This window comes from Melanaphis sacchari, unplaced genomic scaffold (assembly GCF_002803265.2).
Source record: "Melanaphis sacchari strain LSU unplaced genomic scaffold, SCAv2.0 Contig11_pilon_pilon, whole genome shotgun sequence".
Taxonomy (NCBI): Eukaryota; Metazoa; Arthropoda; class Insecta; order Hemiptera; family Aphididae; genus Melanaphis; species Melanaphis sacchari.
The window spans coordinates 6,545,835-6,568,417 of record NW_020270469.1 but is presented as its reverse complement, the minus strand read 5'-3'; the positions used below and the strand labels follow the sequence as shown (position 1 = coordinate 6,568,417).

At 27.8% G+C, this 22,583-nt stretch overlaps 1 protein-coding gene across 2 annotated transcripts in view; it reads right to left on the bottom strand.

Annotated features, from left to right (window-relative positions):
- The window catches only part of LOC112604223 (discoidin domain-containing receptor 2-like), a 159,572-nt gene that overhangs the window by 37,392 nt on the left and 99,597 nt on the right, over positions 1–22,583 (bottom strand). For both annotated transcript variants that reach the window (XM_025353159.1, XM_025353160.1), the window contains 2 exons: positions 13,613–13,844; positions 3,448–3,595 (listed from right to left, as the gene is read on the bottom strand). In XM_025353159.1, coding sequence (XP_025208944.1) covers positions 3,448–3,595; positions 13,613–13,844 — 380 coding nt within the window. The remainder of the gene's footprint in view (positions 1–3,447; positions 3,596–13,612; positions 13,845–22,583) is intronic.

The window sequence follows — 22,583 nt, the reverse complement described above, 5'->3', positions numbered from 1 at the left end:
ATGCTCGGGAAGCTCAGAATAATTGAAAATAAGGGCAATACAATTTATAGTTATATTGATAAGATGGAAAAAGCACTTACTGTACTGTTCGTACAGGAGGGATATACATACTATGAAAGTGCAATAAAAAAAAGAACGTCAAGAAAGGCAAAAAGGGTATTTGTTAAAATGAGTAAGCCTTTGGGGGTACAATTTCTTGTTAGCCACAACTATCAAAGGTGCCGGTGGTAAATGTAGCAAGAAAATAATATATTATTATATCAATAGTTTTTCGTGGACCAAAGGCTTTTAGATACCGTACACATCGAAATACGTGTGTGAAGAATTCAACTGGGTTTTAGTAACGGCCAATACGTTTTCGAGAAAAAATTATTAGATAAAATAAAAAGGGGCGAAAAATCTTTCACCTGTTATTCTCCAATTCCTATTTTCCATTTGTATTTCTCTTTCAGCCATCGACACGTATCTATCAGTAAATATCAACAGAATAAAAGCTAAAATCTCTGAGACACGTGCGCCATCCATTTATATTATAGACAATACAAACAATAACATTTTTGAGTTTTGATTCACCAAACAACTCTTGCAAAAGTACTTTTGTATTCTGCATATAATTGTTTGTATAAGTAAATCTTGCAAAATCAATACATGCCATGTTTTCATTTTATTTTTTATTTCATTCTTATATACAAATTCAATTCTAAATTTATATTTTTAAATAATATTGCATGAAATATTGTAATGGGCTAGGTTTGTATATTATATTTATTATACGAGTGAGTATGCAGAATTTGGTAAAGTGTACATACGTTTTATTCTTATTTTTTTGAAAAATAAGAAAAACACATTGAAATATGATTAAATTGTTGTATTGAAATGTATTTAACTAAAGAATATGACGTATTGTCCAAATATAGTATAGAGATTTGTAATAGTATAGCTTTATCTTAAATGTAAAAGCTAAACTGTTTATAGCTTAAAAAAAAAATCGATTTTTATTTGTATGAAAAAATAACTGTTTATTAAGATGGCGCAATAATATAACGATTTTTAGGGTAACTTCTATAAGAATGCGTGTATTCTGTAGTATACAAAGGAAATATAATAAGAACTTATTACAAATGCATTAGACTTTATGTTTACGAAAAAAAGTAAAATATAGTTTAATAGAAAAATATGCTAACTTTTTTTTCTTAATATTAACGACATCAATCAAAACACTTACGTCGATAATTTTAAGTATGGAAAAATACTAATATATTGTTCAGTTTTTTTTCACTCTAAAATAATGACAAAATTGATATTATTTGTGGCAAAAAACGGGTGTGAAAAATTTAAACTTGAATATCTAATAACATATACTATGTGCATTAGTGTTATTGTATAATATGTTAATCAAAAAAAAAAAAAAAATATATATATATATATTAATGAATTTGATTTGAGTTCATGTAGGTGACTAGTATAATAAACAAACGAACTAGAAAAACATTAATTTAAATGTTTTTATATACACATTATGTGCGCGTTAAATGGGTCATAAACTCATAAATAATAATTTTATTGATTTTTGTGGGAGCGAGACCCCTCAAGTCCTTATTTCAAATATTCAAATAATTTGGTTAATTATAATTTACGTGTAATTAATAACCGATTAAAATTCTGAATTTCATTATACAGCTTAATAATACACTTAATTAATTGTTATATAAGTTCAGTGATTATAATATGATTATACCGACGTACTCGTATTGATATACATTTTAAAAGATACATCATTTGTGTAGTTTGAAAATATATTATCTGCTATAAAAATAACTAGATGCAATTATCTACAATGTACACATTAGGATCAAGTCCTTATATGCGATTTTAAATATTTCATAAAGCATGAAAGTACAACAATTTATTTATTTATGTTTATTATGACAATCGTTATATTAAACCATGGTGTAATGAGTGTCAAATATTTATAAAATATGCACAATGCGTAGAATACAACAGGCTTTGTAATTAGTTCGAAGCGAATATGCAATGTCCTATTCGCGACTTTTAAGTGATTTAAATATGTATTTTTCATTTGGCTATAGGCCCTCAATATTGAAAAATATTAAAGAGCTCTCGGAAATTGTTAAGTATTTGGGTGTGACGAACCAGCACTAGTTATTAGAATAATGAATAAACGTGCACGATATGATAACCTCGACGTGTCGTTTCAATACATCACAATGGTCAAAAAATCATATAATTGTACGTGTACGGTTAAAGTCTGACGACTGGAATTGTGTACTGAATTTATAATTTAAGTAGGTAATTTAATTTTACTTTATGCCATCACTTAATTCACTTACATCTTTGTGTACTAACTCTGGAGTCTTATTTGTTAATTAGACCGCGCGCTTCAACAAGACGCCTATTTGTTTATTCTACGAGTCTCGCGAGGAAAAATGTGTAATACACTCACACCCACTGATACACACAAGAAAATTGTACTGTGTCATATCCCTTTGACCCGAATCGTTTGAATCAACGACTTGGTTATATTACAGTGATACGACGAACGTTTCGAACACTCGAAAAAGATTAAAATGTACATTGTATGTGTGTATGTTCGTCAACATCGTTTCCGATAGTGTCGAGTTAATTGCGTTTTCGAGCAGATTATGAACGCCAAAAATAATAATAATTATTATTATTATTATAAAATCACAAATTAGACGTATCCGGGATACCGGTCATCGCCATTCGGTGCACGTAAAACGTCTGTCTATACACAGTGCAGTTTTTATTTGATACAAAAATTATCTACAATCACCCTGATTTTCCATGACAATCGATATATTCCATGTTTTTTTTCGTTTCTCACGATCGACGATTTATCACGAACCAGCCAGAATCGCATAATATTACGATTATAATTAAATTACCTCGTACGAATAATAATATATCGACGTACAATAATTACATATACGGAGTAATTTACCAGGTTATATTGGGTTTTATTATTGAATAATATATTTTATCTGGCCGTTTTTCGGTTTTATACGCGAAAGTGGAATAACTAAGATGTATGAATACTTATATACCAAATACGCTTGTTCGTATATACCTATATTATAGATGGTGTCTCAGTATGCACTACATCGTTATTTTGATTTCTATGATATCGATTTGAATGTACGAAATAGCGTTCCTTTCTATATATATATATGTTTATGTGTGTGTGTGTGTGTGTGTGTGTGTGTGTGTGTGTGTGTGTGTATGAGTGTATATTGTTTGCGCCCGCAAAGTCTTTTTCTCTTTCTCTCTCTCTCTCTCTCTCTCTCTATATATATATATATATATATATGTACAAATACACGCTGAGATGTACTACTAAAGTCACTATACTATTATTATACGACTGCATCGTCGTTGATATAATAGAAGTCTACGATTATTACTCACGGTCGGACGGGCATCCTCTGATCTCTGCCCTCAGGCAAACGGTGCGACGGTGAACGCTATACGGCAATATGCGTACTTGCGATGCGTAGACGGGCGGAAGCAGATGGTGCGAGATCACGGTCGAGGTATCCGTGTTGCCGGACATTATCTGAAATAAATCAAATGTACGGCATATAACCTTCAGCAATTTTCAATAGGTGCATTCGGTTTTCTATTCCGGGGTACGAATATAATACATACAGCAACCGTAGTAGATATAATGTATACGACGCATAAAATTATTAACGGTCAGAATGGGATTTTTTTTTCTGAAGTTAAGTCAACGGTGCATATCATTATTATTATAATATCATCATTGAGAATTGAATAAAAAAAAACTCAAGTATAATAACACATCATATACACCATTATCATAAAAATAAACAAAACAAGGAGCTGGATCACGCACCGCATAACATTATAAAATATGTATTAGATAATATTTACAATGGTGGTAAATATCTATAATAACTTTCAAAGAAAAAGTATTTTTTAAAAGATGCTATGACCAAAATAAATTATGTTTTTTACATTATTATTTATAAGATTTTTAAAATTCAATTTAATAAATTTGATTATTTTTATAATTTGAATAATATTAATAAAATATTAATGAAAGTCCTAGCACTTTGCATTCATGTCTAAAATTTGCGTTATTTTCCTTGGACATGCTTAAACATCATCAGTATGACCCGAGTCAGTTAATTTGTTGATTTTGGTTGGCAGGAAATTAAAATCAAGTCTTGAATAAGTTATTTTTGAACTTTCAAAAGCAGAGATTTTACTTATTAGTAGTCTAGACACAATTTTTTATAATTTTTTTTATCAGAAATTTAAGATTTAATTTTTTGCTCAGTACCAAAATAAAATTACATAAACAAAATATTTCGGATTGATACAAGTTAGATTAAACACGGCACATTGCAAAATGTATGCAAAAATACTTTTTGTAATTAAAGTATTAAAATTATACTTTAAATTGTCTTGATTAAACATAAAATGTTTTCAAAGCAATATTATTAAATATATTATAGGGTAATGATTTAGGTAGGTATACCAATTATACTTGATAAAATTCAATTACGAATTTAAAAGGAACTTAATCGTAAAATAAATGGTTTAAGACCACCTTTGCGTTTTCGGAACTTGAAATATAGACCAAAGAGTAAAAATGATTGAGAGTATGAGACGAAGTTCATTCACATTACCTTCATTCTTCTAGAGGGAATACGTGATGTCAGACTTTTTTCTTTAACAATCAATACCCATCTACTACCTCATACATACAATATCTAGGTGATCACGTAACAAACCGTTAATTCAGTTATATCCAGTGATGTAGTCGTAATTTTTTTAGTCATTATATGCTTAAATGTGATTGAAATATAAACGTGGGGACTTAGCCCCCCCAAACCCCCCTTAAATCCTTTATGCTGCATTAATATTGTTTTATATTTATCATAATTACATACACTGTAATACTTTTCTGCTGCAATTGAGACTTTTCAGTCTACAATCATACTTCTAGGATATATATTATTATATATTTTAATTTTTTTTTTGTCTTATCAGTTAGATACATATACGTTTTCCCACAATATTTATAAATAACTCTATGGTCAGTATACCCTTGGCTAACTATATACTTAGCAATGGGTATTCATACGCTGTGCCGTGGCTAAATAACATTTAGCCATGCATTGTGCAATAGATAATATTAATGTCTAATTACAGTCTTGTACTGTCGTAATTTGCATTGTTTGTAGAATAAATGCATTCCCATACACGTATACCCTCCACTACATCAAATCACATAAAAAGTATCTATTATCACTTAACAATCAAATTCTCTTTAATATCTTATGATCACCTCTAAAAATATAAAATTATCTATCAAATTATTGAAACACAAATGTAATGCCGATAGATAATTTAGCTTTGGGCTCCAGTTAAAATCTCCAGTAGGCAGTAATAACCATATTCAGAGATTATTGTTCAAAGTCCTTTATATCATCTCAAAAGCAGTATTGTATGTATATAGCCTACAATGATACTCATCATTCATATATAAAAATACTTACCGACATTTAAATTTAAATAAATTAAAGAAAGCTAATTTAATTTAAAGTTAAAGATTAAAATTATAGAAATTTTTGAAAATTGATAACTAAAAAATAATAATCATATTACATTATATTATTATTAAAATTGTATAATCAAAGACAATTATAATAATTATTAACACTAAAAAAATAAATATTTTTAAGTAATGAGTTTTTGGTATTAAATTAAAATTTGAAATTTTGAAATTTCAAACAAAAATATTAATTTGCAATACGTTGTTTATGCATTTTTTAATCTTGTATTTGAAGTTAATTATATTTTATCAATATAATTAAATAACTTATGCGTACCATAGCTTAATGCGAATTAAAAGGGTATTTGTATGCACATTACTTTTGTGTTAACTATAAATGCGTTTTAACAATTACATATAGACATGATAAATTAGAATGGATGAGTATATGCAACGTAAATAATTGTTATTATGTTTATGGATGTTATCTTTGGGAATTCGATGAAGATTACTAAAGTTTATGACTATTGAAATTTCCTACTAATTTTATTTAAAATATTGCAAAGCATTATCGGTAATAAATTGTAATAATTTAAAATTACATTATAAATATCAATAATAATAAACACATCAAGTATCATGGCAGATATTTCGTAAATCGTGTAATATCAAGTGTACAGTAAGTAGGTATAAGTTAAATTTGTAAAAAAAAAAAATTATAGTATGAATATGCATACAACAATAAGTTGTTAAATTTTAAAATGAATGACGCTAAGCTATAATAAATTATTTACATATTGTAAGGCTAAATGAAGGCATTTATTGATTTATCAAAAATAAAACGTTTTTATTCCTCAACCTATGATTTCTATTAATAATAAAATGGTATAATCTTTTCAAAGTAATCAATGAATATCAATAAAAAAAAAAAAAAAATAATAATAATAGTTCTTATACAGTCATTATTACGAATAAAAATTCATTTGATATCTTGTTTAAAAATGTATAAAAAAAAAATCTACTTATATTACAACTTTGAGGTAAAAAAAAATTATAACAGCATTGATACATGAAAAATAATTGGCCTGTTTCAATTTATATAAGTATACTATTATTATGTAAAATGACAAAATAGCTCTATCGCTCTTATTGTGCGTTGAGCATAGGGGCTTACATCATATCGGTAATATACATAATATTATACGTTGTATTAGTATAACATTTTGGTAAAATTGTATTTTTTGGCAGAAACAATCAGAAACTGTAAACTTTCGATCGCTGTTGTTCTAGTTATCGAAATAAAGTGGAAAAAATGTTTATTGCGACATAAAACGCACAAATTATCAGAGATTTGTCTTAGTAATCTGAACATCGTGGTCACCCTCGCACACTTGTTACGCGTAAACCGATATTGACCTACTGAAACTTGTCGTCACTGATATATATGTATAAAATTCACACTCACATACAAACATACACAAAGACGTTTGTGTGAGAAAGGGTGGTTGCGATGCGGAACGGATGGTGACGGCCGACGGGGGATGATCAATTGGAACGTAAATGTCGCACTTTTATACCCACCGAGATCGCTGCAAAGTTTCCGGAATTACAAAAGTAGTGCCTTCCGGGTGTAATGTAATAGTCGCGCGTGCCACGCCACCGTTTCAATGTAAATTTATAAGACCATACACACACACACACACTTACAAAATATATGCGTATAAGTATATACGTCGCACGAGTTTGCGTTTTTGGTCGTCCACGGGGGATGTTGGCAGGGGCTGTGTCGGTGCGGGATGGAAGACACTTCGCGATTTTCATATATATGTGTATATACATGGGCAGACGGGTTGCCCGAGAGTGCTGGGCGATTTGTCTTTCGGGCCAACTTCTGCGTAATTGCTCGGATAAATCGAAAAGAACGACGGCTCTGAGGCCAGATGAGGCCGGTGCGGAGCACCCAACCCAGACTCGAATTCGAACACTCCGATAAATTCCAAAATAAACTGGGTCGGTCGGCCAGCTTTGAGCAGCGCGGGCGTGTTTTGAACTGAAAGTGATATTATATATTATACCTCGCTCTTTATATCTCTTTTTATTTCTAAATATTATACGGCATGGACGTATAAATACGTTATATTTACGGTCTTATGTTTCGTTTTGACTCTTACAATAATTGATAATGATTTTCCGTTTCAAAGACGTATATAAAATGCATTTGGTTAAATATATACCTTTGTGGTAACGAACAACCAACGAATATTAATATTGACAAGGTTAATGGAATAGCAATTAATATTATTTTTTTAAATAACCCATAGTTTATGAATTTAATATATTTGAATGTTTGACATTACAAACTTTTAAGATTTATAAATTAATTTAAATACATTTTTGGTGCAAAAAAAATCAATTTTAATTGTTTATATTTATATATTTTTATCGTACCAAACAAACATACAATATAATATTCTATAAAGTTGTAATTGCAAACACTGGTTAAAACTAAATAATGTGTATTGAAGTGTAAGAATGTAGAATAATACTATATTTGTGAGATAAAATAAAGGACGTTCATTATTTATTTTTATCATAATCATCGTCGTATTATCAACGATAGAATCAATGGTCATCTTCTGTATGATTAAGTAAAATAGTATAGGTACTCTTTTTTTATTAGCTTTTGGAAATCATTGGAAATTAAACGTATGACTTTTTTATTACAGTAGGTTTTTTTTTACGGAATACGTTTTCTTATAAGTGGTAAATGGATGGTCACCCATCCGAGCAGATTTAACAATACAAAACTGTGTTTGATTACTGCACTACTCAGTGACAGTGGTCATATAATTCGTCATATCACGTCTAGCTTGCTTGTTATATACATATATATATATATTTATTGAATATAAATAGGTATCTAATAGAAAGTTATCGTGGTTGAAAAATTATTAATTATTGATTGTCATGTTATAATATATTGTTGAACATGCGTGTAAATGTAGAACGATAGGTTTTTATAAAATAAGTCCTGTTGATTATCTATTGATATAATACTACATATAATGATATATATATACTGTATCAGTATTGAAAATATTAGGTAATACGATCTTAATGTTATTTGTATTTTAAACAGTTCAATACATGTTCTATTTTTAATACCTATGTCCTATATAATGCGTAAATTGTGTGCGTTTATACTATTGGAAGTTACTAGTAAAGTTTATGTTTGTTTGAACAAGAATTACGAGTAAAAAGTTGACAGACAGCTTTTTAAATAGATTTATACTAAGCTTAGCGAGATGCGTAAAATGTACTTAACGAAACTAAAAATTGAAAGAGCTAACCACTTCTGTTTAACTTTGAAAACTATATTAATATAATAGAACTTTTGTTTTGACATGGGATTATGTTAAAAATTAATTATTACTTATTCTGTACTTTGAATTTAGGATTTATAGCTGCACTATAAATGTTACATTATATAAGTTGTATTTCTTTGTACGGAAAATCTGTCTAAAATACTCATTGGAATTTTATACTGGACGGTTATTTCTTATTTGCCATCATAATATACATAAATCTATATATTACGGTTATATAACTGTCACATGAACACATTTTAGTTTACAATAATATTTTATTTGTGCAACTTCATAATTTTAAATTTGCGGTAAAACGTGTTCAAATTATGTTTTTTTATAGTAATCTAGTAGTCGTACTAATGCAATTCATGTCATATTCACGCATTTATATGCCACCGACTACACCAAAAGGGTGTATAAGGGTGTTATATACTCGTACTATTATTATTATTATGTACGTTTGTGCGATATTATTGAAAATTATAAATAATATATTATTTTTTGGATTTGCTTTTAAACTCGTTCAAGGGCGATTGGTCTCACGTTTATATATAAATATTATATATATATATGTACAATTTCGAAACGTTAAGTGGTTGTGAGCAAATAGCGCGCCGAATGACGATGAACGACGCATGACAGACGTACAAGGTTTAGCATTTATATGAGTTATAAAATCATCAAAAAACCTTTGTTGCGTGTTGGAGGAAAAAGCATTTTCCTGTTTGTAAATATATAGGTATAATATAAATATATATATTTTCAAACACATTTAACCAACATATTTCTCCGGAAAGGCATACTCGCACGTTATATTTACAGGCTACATCGAATTTCGTTAATTCGACCGTGCGCACACACGATACATAATCGCTGAAAGCGAGAACGTGGTAGTTTAATATTTTCCGCTTGAAATGGTCAAGTGGGCACGTCTACGAGGATAATAGAAAAGTTAACGTACACCATAAACCAGTATCGACTGTTAGTGTGTACCGTAAACTGAGGTAGTTTTCAATGTAGTGGTATATTATATTATCACCGTTTATTGTTGTAAGATATTATTATTATGGTATAAATACTTACAGCATCTTACCACAGAAAATCATATTGATGGCATACCATCAATAACAATAAAAGTGTACATATTTTTGACACTGGATTATTTAAATAAAAAATTTGCTTTGAAAGCGATGAGAAAATCATAAATAAAATATAATTATTATCTATAGTCGTAAAAATATAGTATTTGGCAATAATATTATGGTGGTCGTGCAACCGTTATAAAATAATGTATAAATGATTTATTTTTGTTATTTTTTTTATATAGATATAAAAAAATCTAAATTCATATTATACGACACAGATGGAGGTGAGTACTTCCTTATTTTAATTTTTTATCAGTATCTAGTTTATATATCTTTTCTTGTATTTTTCCTGATGTACAGTAATAATTATCTATTGGTTTTTATCCTCTACATTTAATTTGAAATACTTATTTTGTCAACTCGACGAGGTCCATAAACGTCTGTCTTGGCCCCCTACCGAGTTTCCTCTACTATTGATTTTGTTTTTATAAAATAATAGCCTTTATAGGAGGTAATAGATATTTATTTAACTAACCTATATTTATTTAATTAATTAAATTTTTTCTAACTGAATAATAGTAATAATAATAACAAAATAAAATAAAATTTAATGAATATACTGCAATATAAATCAAAGAGAACATATAATATATATGCTCTAAAAATATTATTACATTTCTTTTAGAGCATAAAAGCATAAAACACACAGAAACTCATATAAATACTTTGATAAAATATTTCATGTTTTTATCAAATATTGAAATTAATTAATAAAAACGTACCTGAAATTTGTGCAATGATATAGCTATTTATTATTTGAAATAATAAAAATAAAATAGTAATTAACATTTATTTAAAATAATATTAAAATATATTTACTATTAAAAATTTATGTTTGGTAAAATATATTATATGATATATGCATTAAATAATTATTGTGATTGATATTATTATTGTATTTTGATTAAAGTGATACAGAATGCCATATCTTAATAAAAAATATACGTATACAAACGTGTAGCAATATTGCCTATACATAGCGCCGTACTACTTACGTCTTAAAATCAAGACTATGTTATAATATAAAATAATTGTGTGTACAGAAACTGCTTTGCTTATCAAAATTATTAATGAAATGAAAGGTATTATGTATAAATTACCTTTTTTTATAATTTTTAAGTTGTATGTACAGTTATTACATTTAAACAAATACTATTTTATATTTAATTCAGATATTGCTTAGTTATTGCAGATTAGTTAATGGAAATGTTAAATATGCAGAGTTATACTCGTATTTTAATGAACTAAAACAAATGTAAAGCTATCTTATTATAAACAGAAAATTTTTCATTATAAATATTATTTTTTCATATTTTCCTACGAACCCAATTTTCAAAAAGCTCCAATGATGAAAATAGAAAAAAACTTTCTGTGAAATCAAGCAAGTATATGTTTTACGTGTGTAACTGAATCTTAATCGAAAAATATGACACTTAAATAAATATATTTAATGAAATACTATTAATTACTTTAAATTATAATTCTTCAATGTTTTAAATATTACATGAAATTATTATAAACATAATATTTTTAATTAATTATCAATAGATCTATATACTAATCTAGATATGATATCATATTGATAAAATTTGGTTTTTTAAAATTAAGAACAAAAACTAAAAATTAAAGTATTAAAATTGCATTTTTCTTTGTGTAGACAGAAAATTAACATAAGCGTCTTCAGCAGGAACTATAAAAACGTCCTTAATATCTTTAAAGAAAAAAATAACACCAAAATTTTGAAACACGCGATGGTGTAACTGTACTCAGGGTGTGAAAGTTTTCGTTTCGGAACTATTGTCCGTTCGACCCCAAGCGCAGAGGAAAGATAACAGGGCAGGTCGATATTATTGTTATCGTTCCATAAATTTCCCAGTGTTTTTAATAACGTGCTCTGGATCCCTAAGTCTTTTGCCGCTGCTACCACCACCACCACCACCACCATTACCGACATCGCTATCGCCATCACGGACTAAACTTTCCTTATGAAACTCGTAAAACATTTTGTCCACTGCTATATTCACCATGTACTCGATGTTGTCATTGTTTTTGGCTCGAATAAATAACTACTCTCTGCCTACCAAAAACTAAAATAATAATGCGTTAAATGTCTGAGACTGTTGAATCTATTGTCGACGAAAGCCATTTTTATTTTAATCTTTTAGAGGACAACGAAACAAAAACGTATGAACTGATCAATATAACAATAATATTGCGCTGAAATACGTATTATTATATACAACCTTGAAGTGTCTCTTTTCTAACAAATTTTAATTATTCACGTTAAAATATTTACTATGATTTGGTGTTTATAATTTTTGATCCATTAATGCATAGATTACACGCAAAATATAATAAAATGATATTTAATAATAAATATTTTAAATTTGGCGAGGATTTTCTGAAGCAGTCCGAATGAGTGTTTTTTCATGTAACGTTCTCGTCAGTCAGCATTATCATGTTATCGGACAAATTATCATAGTTGTACATACAACATGATTATTGATGATGACAATACATATCTACATGACGCAAGCTATTGATCGATCGTGGACTATAAATTATTGTTCACGTTGATGTAATAGTGTTAATAATCATGTCATAAATATCATAATATATTTTAAAACCAACTCAAGCTGCACTCTCAGATAACGATGTAATAAAAGTAAGTGCGATTATTGCTGCAAACAGAATGCATTACACGATAATAACAATGAAACATTGTCTGGTCACGTTCTGATGAGCTTATTAAATATTGCATATTATTTTTGCAAAAAAAAAAAAAAACTTGTTATTATTAAAATAATATAGTGTAAACGCACAACGCAAAGTTTTATAATATTACTAAATGTTAACCCGATTTCAGCACTATATTGGTGTGTTTTGATTTTAGTATATCTGTAGGTATATTTACAGAAAAATTGAAGTCGGTGTACATCGCTTTTTGAACTTTGTTGGCTGAGAAGAATAATTTATCTGTGTCTGATTGGCTGTAGACTCTATATATTTTCTAATGTGGTTAAAACTATTTTCTGTATCACTAAGAAATATTTCTAAAATTTTCGTCAAAACTAGTTAAATAATTTTTGAACATATAAACTACAAAATTACATCAATTTATGTATATAATAGTCTCTTATATTTCTGTGACTAGTGGCAATTCTTATGAAATATATATAAAGCTTTTTTTGAGCAAAAGCTAAATACACACGTGAATCATCCTATTGTACCAATATGGATTGAATAACAAAAAACAATGCTATAAACACTTATCGAGTCTTATAGAATGTATAAGAAAAATTTAGTGCCAATTGGTTTAATAATTTCCAAGCTTATAAATCTTATTAAAACATATATTTATTTTTATCTATATATATTTTGAACTAGAAATTGTTAAGTTGAAATTACTTCCATGAAATTTTTATGCGATTACCCTGAAGAAAACTTTAATAAATCTAAAACAATCTTAATAGCTTTAACCTTTATAATACCGATAACAATAATAATAACGCGAATTTCAATTGTTCGATTCTCACCTGTTTTCCGTCCCATCTCTTATACGGTTTCCATTCTGCCAACCCGGGTCTCCAGTACTCCAATGTATATTCTTCAGCATATTCCAGTCCACGCCCATGACCAAATCGTCCCTGAGTTTGTACTCCTGTGATCATATGCACAGACCCGAAATCCACTTGTAGCCATTCTCGGACGCCTTGTTCTACCGGTGGTTTGGGGCACCAACCACCCCCGGCACGTTCCACTTTTAACCTGTAGACAGATCACATATTTATTATGCGTGTCGTAGATTTAGTGATAGATGTGTCTGTTCGATGGGTTACTTATGGTTAAATACTTATAAGTATATTGTCCATTAGTTAGTTATTGATAATAACAGATTGCAGTTTTGTATTAGTTATAAAATTTAGCGTAATTAAATATATCTACTACAGTAGTGTAACAATTAATCGTTTATATGTATGACTTAGCCCAATATACAAATATAAATGAATATTTTTTATTTATTTCTAAACTATTGACAATTAATTAGTTGCTTTGTTTATCGAAAATATAATATAAAATAAAACTAATTTACTCAATATCTATAAAAATATTTTGAAAATCATTATACTAAAATAAGATAGTCAAAATCAGTATTATTATTAACTATATATTTTTCATAGGTAATAAATAAAAAATTGTAATATAATTTTCATACTATACTCTTCATGAATGAAAGTTCGTGCTTAAAATAAATTTCTTGAGTAATTAAATATATAATACTAATATGTTTAACAATTAGTTATAGACACGGATTCATTTTATTTTATCAGTATATTTTGAAACGCTACACATGTATTTTTCTATATTAAAATATAATTTTTACTTAATTATATTTATTTTTATTTTTAATGAAATAAATACATTTTTCATTTTATAATAGATTTCACTTTTTCAAGTTAAGTTTATACAATATTGATTATTACACTATTACTTAGTAGGTATTTTAGTATTTTGTAATTAAGTTTTATTAGATGCGTCAAGAAATTTGTTAACAATTAACTATAAATCAACACAAATGTTTAATTGATTACTAATTAAATTATACAAGAATTTTAAAATAATTAAGTTAAATTTTGTAAACTATTTAAGTTGTTCAAGGAATAAATATTTTAAAGTTCGTTTAATATGATACAAAATGAATAATTATTTTTATCACTGAAAGTGTTTTCGTTACAAATTTTTGAATATATTCAAACGCGACTTTTGAATTAAATAAGTTCAAATTAAATTACGCAAAAATAAGTAATAGCGATCGGTAAAACCGTTAGTCCGACCATGACTTCAAACCAACTTAAACTGTTGTATACCCACTTGAAGAATTTAATGAAACGTGGTTTTTGTTACTATTCTCAAGAATTATTTAGCTTGCTATAAGTGTTTAGATTAAAAATTGCTACTTTAATTAAACTTTCTTGGTACCTAAACTGACGATAACGGTTAACAGTTTTTCGACCCTTTTGTTTTCGGACAAACAATCGACAAACTATTATGTTGACAATACAAGAGATAACTATTACAATGGAGGATGTATTTCTGTTAGAATATCTTTCCAATATCTCGTATAGTTCCTTTCATTGTGACTTAATCCGAAAATTAATAAGCTAATCGCGATACTACATCGCATATAATTGAATTATCATACTATTATTTTAGTACTTAAATCTAATGTTTTTCCGCCACGGTATTTATTGTAATAATAATATGCAGCCACTCGACTGTTGGTGGGTTTTTATCAAAAAGTTTCTTGGTAAATGTACAAAAACAACTGAAACGCACGTCATTTGCACATCACGGTAGCATGTAATAATTCAATTAAGTCTTTGGTGTGCATCGAATTCCAAGGGCGTATTACACAAAGTAATTATACTATTAACGTACTTAGGGAAATAGTTAAATTAAAAAAAAATATATATATGTTTAAATTGTTAATATATTCTGAGTGATTGATTTAATTGTTAATTCAATTCAATTGGTCAAATTGTATGGTCTTAAAATTATTTTTAAACACCACTGAAAGAAAATGTTTGTAAAAATTAAATTAATAAAAGTTTTCCTTAAGTGTTGTGCAGTTTTAAACATTTATTTAATTAATTGTTTATACTAGTTTTTTAAAAAACTTAATATTTTACAAAAGTAATGAATTTTAATTGTTAAAAAGAAAATAGGCAATAGGTATATTTAGTACGTAAGTACTGTGGCTCATTTATTAATTAGAATGGTTTTCATGTTTGTATGCGAACAATTTTTCATATTGTTTTCAATCTACAACTTACTACTCCAACAGTTTAAATTCGTTTGAGATTAATATATAAATGTATTATACGAATTGAATTTATTATACACTATATGCAAATAAGTAACTATATTATTAAATTTTATTTTAAATATAATGCTTTTAACACCAGGAACATAACAGTGTCCATATAAAAATGGCACAATGTTATGCTAATCATTCTATTTAATTTGAAGGATATTCATAGCCACATTTTCATCAAGAATATCATGCTAAATATAGGTCAAGTTTATTTTCATAATTTCTATAGTCAAGAAGAAAGTTTTTAGTACTGTATTAAGAATAAAAGTTAAAAAATATAGATGTAAAAAACTACACTCTATTTTTAATAAATTTCACTGTTTACTAATAATTATTATAATATTATTTACCTGATTGTTAATATAATATGAACAATAATCCATTGATTTTAAGTTATACGTTTGAAACAAATTTTCTTACATGCACAAATAATTTATTTATTTATTTTTTTTTACATACGTTCTATAATTTATATTATTTGTCTTATTAAATAATTATTGTAAGCAAAAATAAAAAATAAAATAAAAATAAAGTATACATAAATATTTTCAATTTTATTTTGTTTTTTTTATATCTAATATAATATATGAATGTTGTTTGTATTAAATATCACGAAATAACAAAACAGAATTATTTTAAGTAATTTTTGTCTGGGATAAGATAGCTACAAGAACAATATTTATTTATTTATTTATTTTTTTTTTTTACTAAGAATTGACTTTGTATTAACTTGTTTCTTTATCTTAAAATGTATTTGATGCATTATATTAAAAAATGTTATTCTAAAAACTAGTAATAAAGTATTAAAACATAAAGATCCAATCAAACTATGATATGCTAGATTAAAATTAAAATTAAACATACAATATTTTCCTTCGGTTTATTTGTTAAGTTTGAGGTTAAATACGTTTTAAACATGATAATTTAATAAATTTGTTGTTTATGGGTACTTAGTATGAACTATAGAAATAGACTGGAAATAGACTGAATATTAACAGTGAACTTCTAGCTTTACAGTTATCTACTGTATCAGTTTTTCTGAACACGAGGTATGTAGTAATTATCATTAAAATCATAATAATTATTGTTTAAGTTCAAACAAAAACCAACAGACAATTATTAATTGGTCGATAAACAAACGTGCATTAAGCTTATTGTCCAAAATAAATTAATTTAATTTATGAAGACAAAACAAATTACAAGCCCAACTATCATTAAAAATAATAACTTTTTTAATTTTGTTTTGATTGACAGTGGAGTCACTAAAATTATTAAACAAAAATAAGAAAATGTACGTTTCTTTTGCATCTTTGATTATAAATTTATACAACAGTAATAAATTATTAAAAAATAATTACTTTTTTATATTGTTATGTTATTAATTATTCTAGATTAATATAACTGTGATATAGATATATGTATTGTGCATATTTAGAATTGCACAGAACACAATATTCATGACTAATATACATTTTTTATATTTAAATCGCATACAATTTGTGGTCCAATAAATATATATTTTGTACAGATTTTTTATTTGCTATTTTGTCTAACTTATACTAATGTGCCCTAATATATCTATTAATATAACACTGTTTAAAAATATTATCATTTATTGAATATATTATATATAAAAAAATTGTACATTATAATTTATTGGTATAATGATCCACCTTGGCCCAACCAAAAACATTTACTTAATTCACATATCTGTACGTTAGTGATCCTCGATCAACGCAGCCCAATACCCTAATCTAACCCAACCTACTCACGAACCGACCTCATTCAATCCTAACCTGACCCGAGATCCTGACGCAAACCAGTAATAATTTTTTTAAGTAAATGATATATTTTTATAGCACGTAATATTAATATAGCTAATCGTTGTGAAAAAATAACTATATACGTGTACACAATATAATAATAATAGTATACGCGTTTTAACAATGTTATATTATATTATACATGCAGTAGGCGGTAGTCAATAGGTTGGGTCCCGTGTCTTCAGTCTTTTATATACGTATAGCACACTAACGACGACGATGACATATTATTTATTTTTTTTTAACGATCCGAATTGTATTTGTATGGTGTGTACGATATTTTTTATTATTTCATTTTATACGTATTTTTTTTTTTTTTTTTGTAGGACATGATCGCGTACACGCAAAACGACTATACACTACAGTATACGCTACTGAACTGTACATATTACTATATATATATACCCGATACAGTCACATACGTGTTTTAAATCGAGTTTACGAAAAGTGCTCTGACACGTTTATGCTATCTTTGAGAGACGGAGAGAGATGGAGAGTGACAGAGAGAAAGAGAGAGAATGAGAGAGTGTGTTTGGGAGAGAGGGCGAAACGCGAGGGAGTTTATCTGTCACCGGAAAAGAATATAATGGGATAAGCTCGAGTGTGATCGGAAATTTTTGTAATTTAATTTTAATACGCTGAATTCGCACAAAACGACTGTTGCCGAATAAGACGTATCCAATTATCAAATAGCATAATTTTACTGTACAATTTCCACCTGAAGACACACGCGTAACGTACCGTATATATATTATTATATGCATATCATATACTACATGGTACACGCATATATTGTTATAATACGCGGAGAATGATTCAATTTTGTCGTAAAACGCAATGTGACGTGTATAGTACAATTTTAGTCGTACGATAAACACGATACGCTGTACGAAATAATATTGTATTTTATAAATAATACATAACGCAAATGTATGTGTGTGTGTGTGTGTGATATGCACGATATAACTTATTCGAAATAGTTTCTAGTACAGCCTTGTATAACATTATAAATACAAACAGATTATTATTTATTTGTGGATTCAACACGTTTTTGGTACACTGTAGTAACAGTTATTATTATATTATCATTACGTACAAAAGTACATTATTATGGAATTGTTGCATAATGCACACACCACCGAAATATTATTACGATATGCATTTATGTCGTAAATCGTAGCACCCACATATATTATCATAACATTGGATTGAAAACGGTTTAAGAAGTTCAATAGATGTAACATGAACGTATTCTTCGTGTTGAATTTACCTATATTTAACCGTACTGAGTGTGCGAGCCATATGATTGTGACATTGTGTGCCTAGTCAATGCCATGTGCGTGCAACACTAACATTGAAACATGCACATTTTAATATTTCACGGAAAGGTATACATATTTTAATTTATAATAGCATACACAGTTAAAATTTTTTAGTTTACTCTTAAGTATGCCCAGACCGAAGTAAAAACTAAATAAAATAACGTTCGTGACACCGTAACTTCGGTCGGCTGCGTATTGCTTCAATATTAATGATACGATATTTATGTATTCATAAACATACTTTTGCTTTTATAGTCGTATTACGATGTTTTTATTGGTACGATTATTCACGGATTTCAGTATAATAAGCGCATTACCATAATTTTTTTTTCTTCATTTTTAATAATATCTTATAAATAAAATATGTGACTACTCGCTGTTTCTATCACCGTCGCGCATTGGGACTACTAAGTTTTCTCGGGAACTAAATGTTCATTTTTTTTACCCTCTCGTAAATGTTAATTATTTAAGATTTTGGAGTAATAAATACTTAATCAAATGTCTTATCTCTGCTTATTATAAATACAGTAGATGTAGCGCGACGTTTCTTGGTTTTATTCAGATCTTATAACTATGGCTTCCGACTATTGCGACCAATATGACTAAATAAATACGTGACAATAATAACAACTTGAGGCTATATTATTTGAAAGTAGTATGTTACTTAGTGGAAAGCCACAAAGGTAAATAATTATAAAAATGGAAAAAGACGAGTGCCAAAGAGATTTTCTTTGAAATATATATATTGTATTAATCTAAGTTTCTTGGCTTTTCTTCATTAGTTATTATTATAATACAATTATACTTCTAAAACACACACACACACACACACATGTATAATATGTATATCATAATATACGTATTATTATTTATAAGTGTCGTCTTTGTGAAAATACACGAGTGAAGCTATGCATATTAATGTAAAACTAAAACAAATCATGTATAATATATCGTTTGATGTTGTTAAAATTATTGTTCTCAAATGATAGTATAATAAAGTGTATTAATGCATTATGCAATTAAATTTCTTAAGTTTTACTAACATCATTTTAAATTAATAAAATGCACATAGATATGGTTCTAAACTCAAATATTTGTAGATTGAAATTACATTATGATATTAAGATAAAACAAACGAATGTTTTAAAGTTTGGTATTGATACTAATAATAACAATTTAGAAAGCACAAGTGGATAATAATAATGTTGTTTGACTTTGGCTGCTATACTATAATGTACGGAGTACCGGAATGCAAAGCGTATCATTATTTTGAAGATTCGTTATTAAACCCGACCACAACGGTGAATTAGTGACGTATTATGAATTTATATCTCATTATAGAATTCCGGGATATATGAATTGGTTTTGAAATGTTCAAATTGGTTTACGGGTATTATAAATGTTGTATGAGAATAAAATTGTTTTCTGGGTAGTTACAAAAGATATGACCGAATTGGTTCCTACACATTAAAATCATGTTTAAATTTTCATTCCCATTTTATATAGTCTCAAGGACTATCTAAGTTTAAAAAGTATGATTTGAAATAAAAATATATTTATCTGAAACAAAACTAGATATAACGTGGTATTTCGAATTTTTGTTTTACAAAAATTAAGCTTACAATTGTTTAAAATATACGTTTTGCTTGAAAGATATTAAGAACTAATTCATCTGTGTGCTGAAAATGTATTAAGAATATCGATTTAATAATTAATTGGTCAAAAAATATGGCGATTTTTGATCTAAGTCCATTGTACAAAAGGCATCAGAATATTATAAAATATAATATATGCACAAAAAAGACGGATTACCATACACGATAGTATAATACATACCTACAAATATTATTATAATGGTATGTGCAGTGCACGTTCGACGACAATCGATATTACATCGTATAATATTATAATATAATAATATACACAATATATACTATATTAACCGATATAGGCATATACAGAGGTGCGTTACACCTTACCCTAGCCATATACACATTATATATATATTATAAATGTATTCAGCGATCTTCCTCAGGATCCTATTATTATCTTTTCCAGCGGTTGGCTTAATAATATACATATACATAAATCTCCGCTCCACCGCGTGTATAATGTCTCAGGGCTTATCCGCAGAACGGTTTCTAACACCTAACCTCGCGCTTGCACACCGTTTTGGTTTTCGTCGTCGTTATTGTTATCCGCGAGACATGTGGCGTTTATTTACACGATCACAAGGAGCACGCGTCACCGTCAAAACTCGATTGGCACGTGAGCTCCTCGGATGAGATAAATGACAAATGCTATTATAATACAGTGCCGGAAATAGATATATAGATATATATATATATAGATACGTATGTTGTTCATTATTGCTTCTCTCTTCCACGACATCGATTTCATCGATCGTCTCAGTAACATATGGTGTAACGTAGTATTATAGATACGTCGATTTGGTATATCGAGGAACATAATTAAAACTCCGAGGTATTCGCTTCAACGTCATACAATACTTTTTTTTTTTTAGTTTCGTCCAATTAATCTATGAAATCAAAAATTAATGTCAGCGTATTTTTTTATGAAAAAATCGGTTTTTTTTTCGACCAAGCAAGTGTCGCATTGCTAGTGTCAAAAATATACGTATATTATGAAAAAATACACTGTCGTCTACCTTATAAAAAAGAATATCTATCCAAATGAAGGTCATACTAAAATAACATTCAATGTGACCTTTAACATTGGACGAATATGTATAATAATAAACTTAACAATAAAAGTTCCAGACAAGGTTTTATCGATATCATCCCAAATGCTACACCTTTTCTCACCAACAACGTGTACGAGATAGTTCGCATGTCGCAGGTAAAATAGTATACGCATATTATAATACGACACATTCGTCTTCAAAGCCTATTTTATTTGTGTATCCACGTGTGAACGTCTGTATGATGATTTTAATGGCACATTCGTGTTGCATTTTCATTTGCATTTTCGCTCCAACGTCCGACGAATAAATGCATCCCATTTTATTATATATTGTGTATAAATGTATAAATTCATATGTGTTATGTATAAGTCCTATGTATATAATATATAGTTGCAATATAAAATGCATATATATATATATGTGTGTGTGTGTGTGTGTGTGTATGTGTATATATAATAATATATAATTATATAAAATAAGTTGGTATATGTAATATTCAATATACGCACGCAAGATTCTTGTATAAGTGCCATTGACCAATAAATCCACCAGTGCAACGTTAATGACAGATTAAGTGTGAAAAACAAATATTATATATCTGCACAGAAGTCCATATAAAATAAAACAAAACTGTTTGGGTTTTAAATATTTTATTTTCTCCTAGAGCACTCATGTATATTAAAAACTTATAAAAATATACATCACACTCGATCTCTGTACAGTTATTATTATTTTTATTCGGTGTATACCTAGGGGTATATAGTTTTTTTTTTTTAAGAAAAT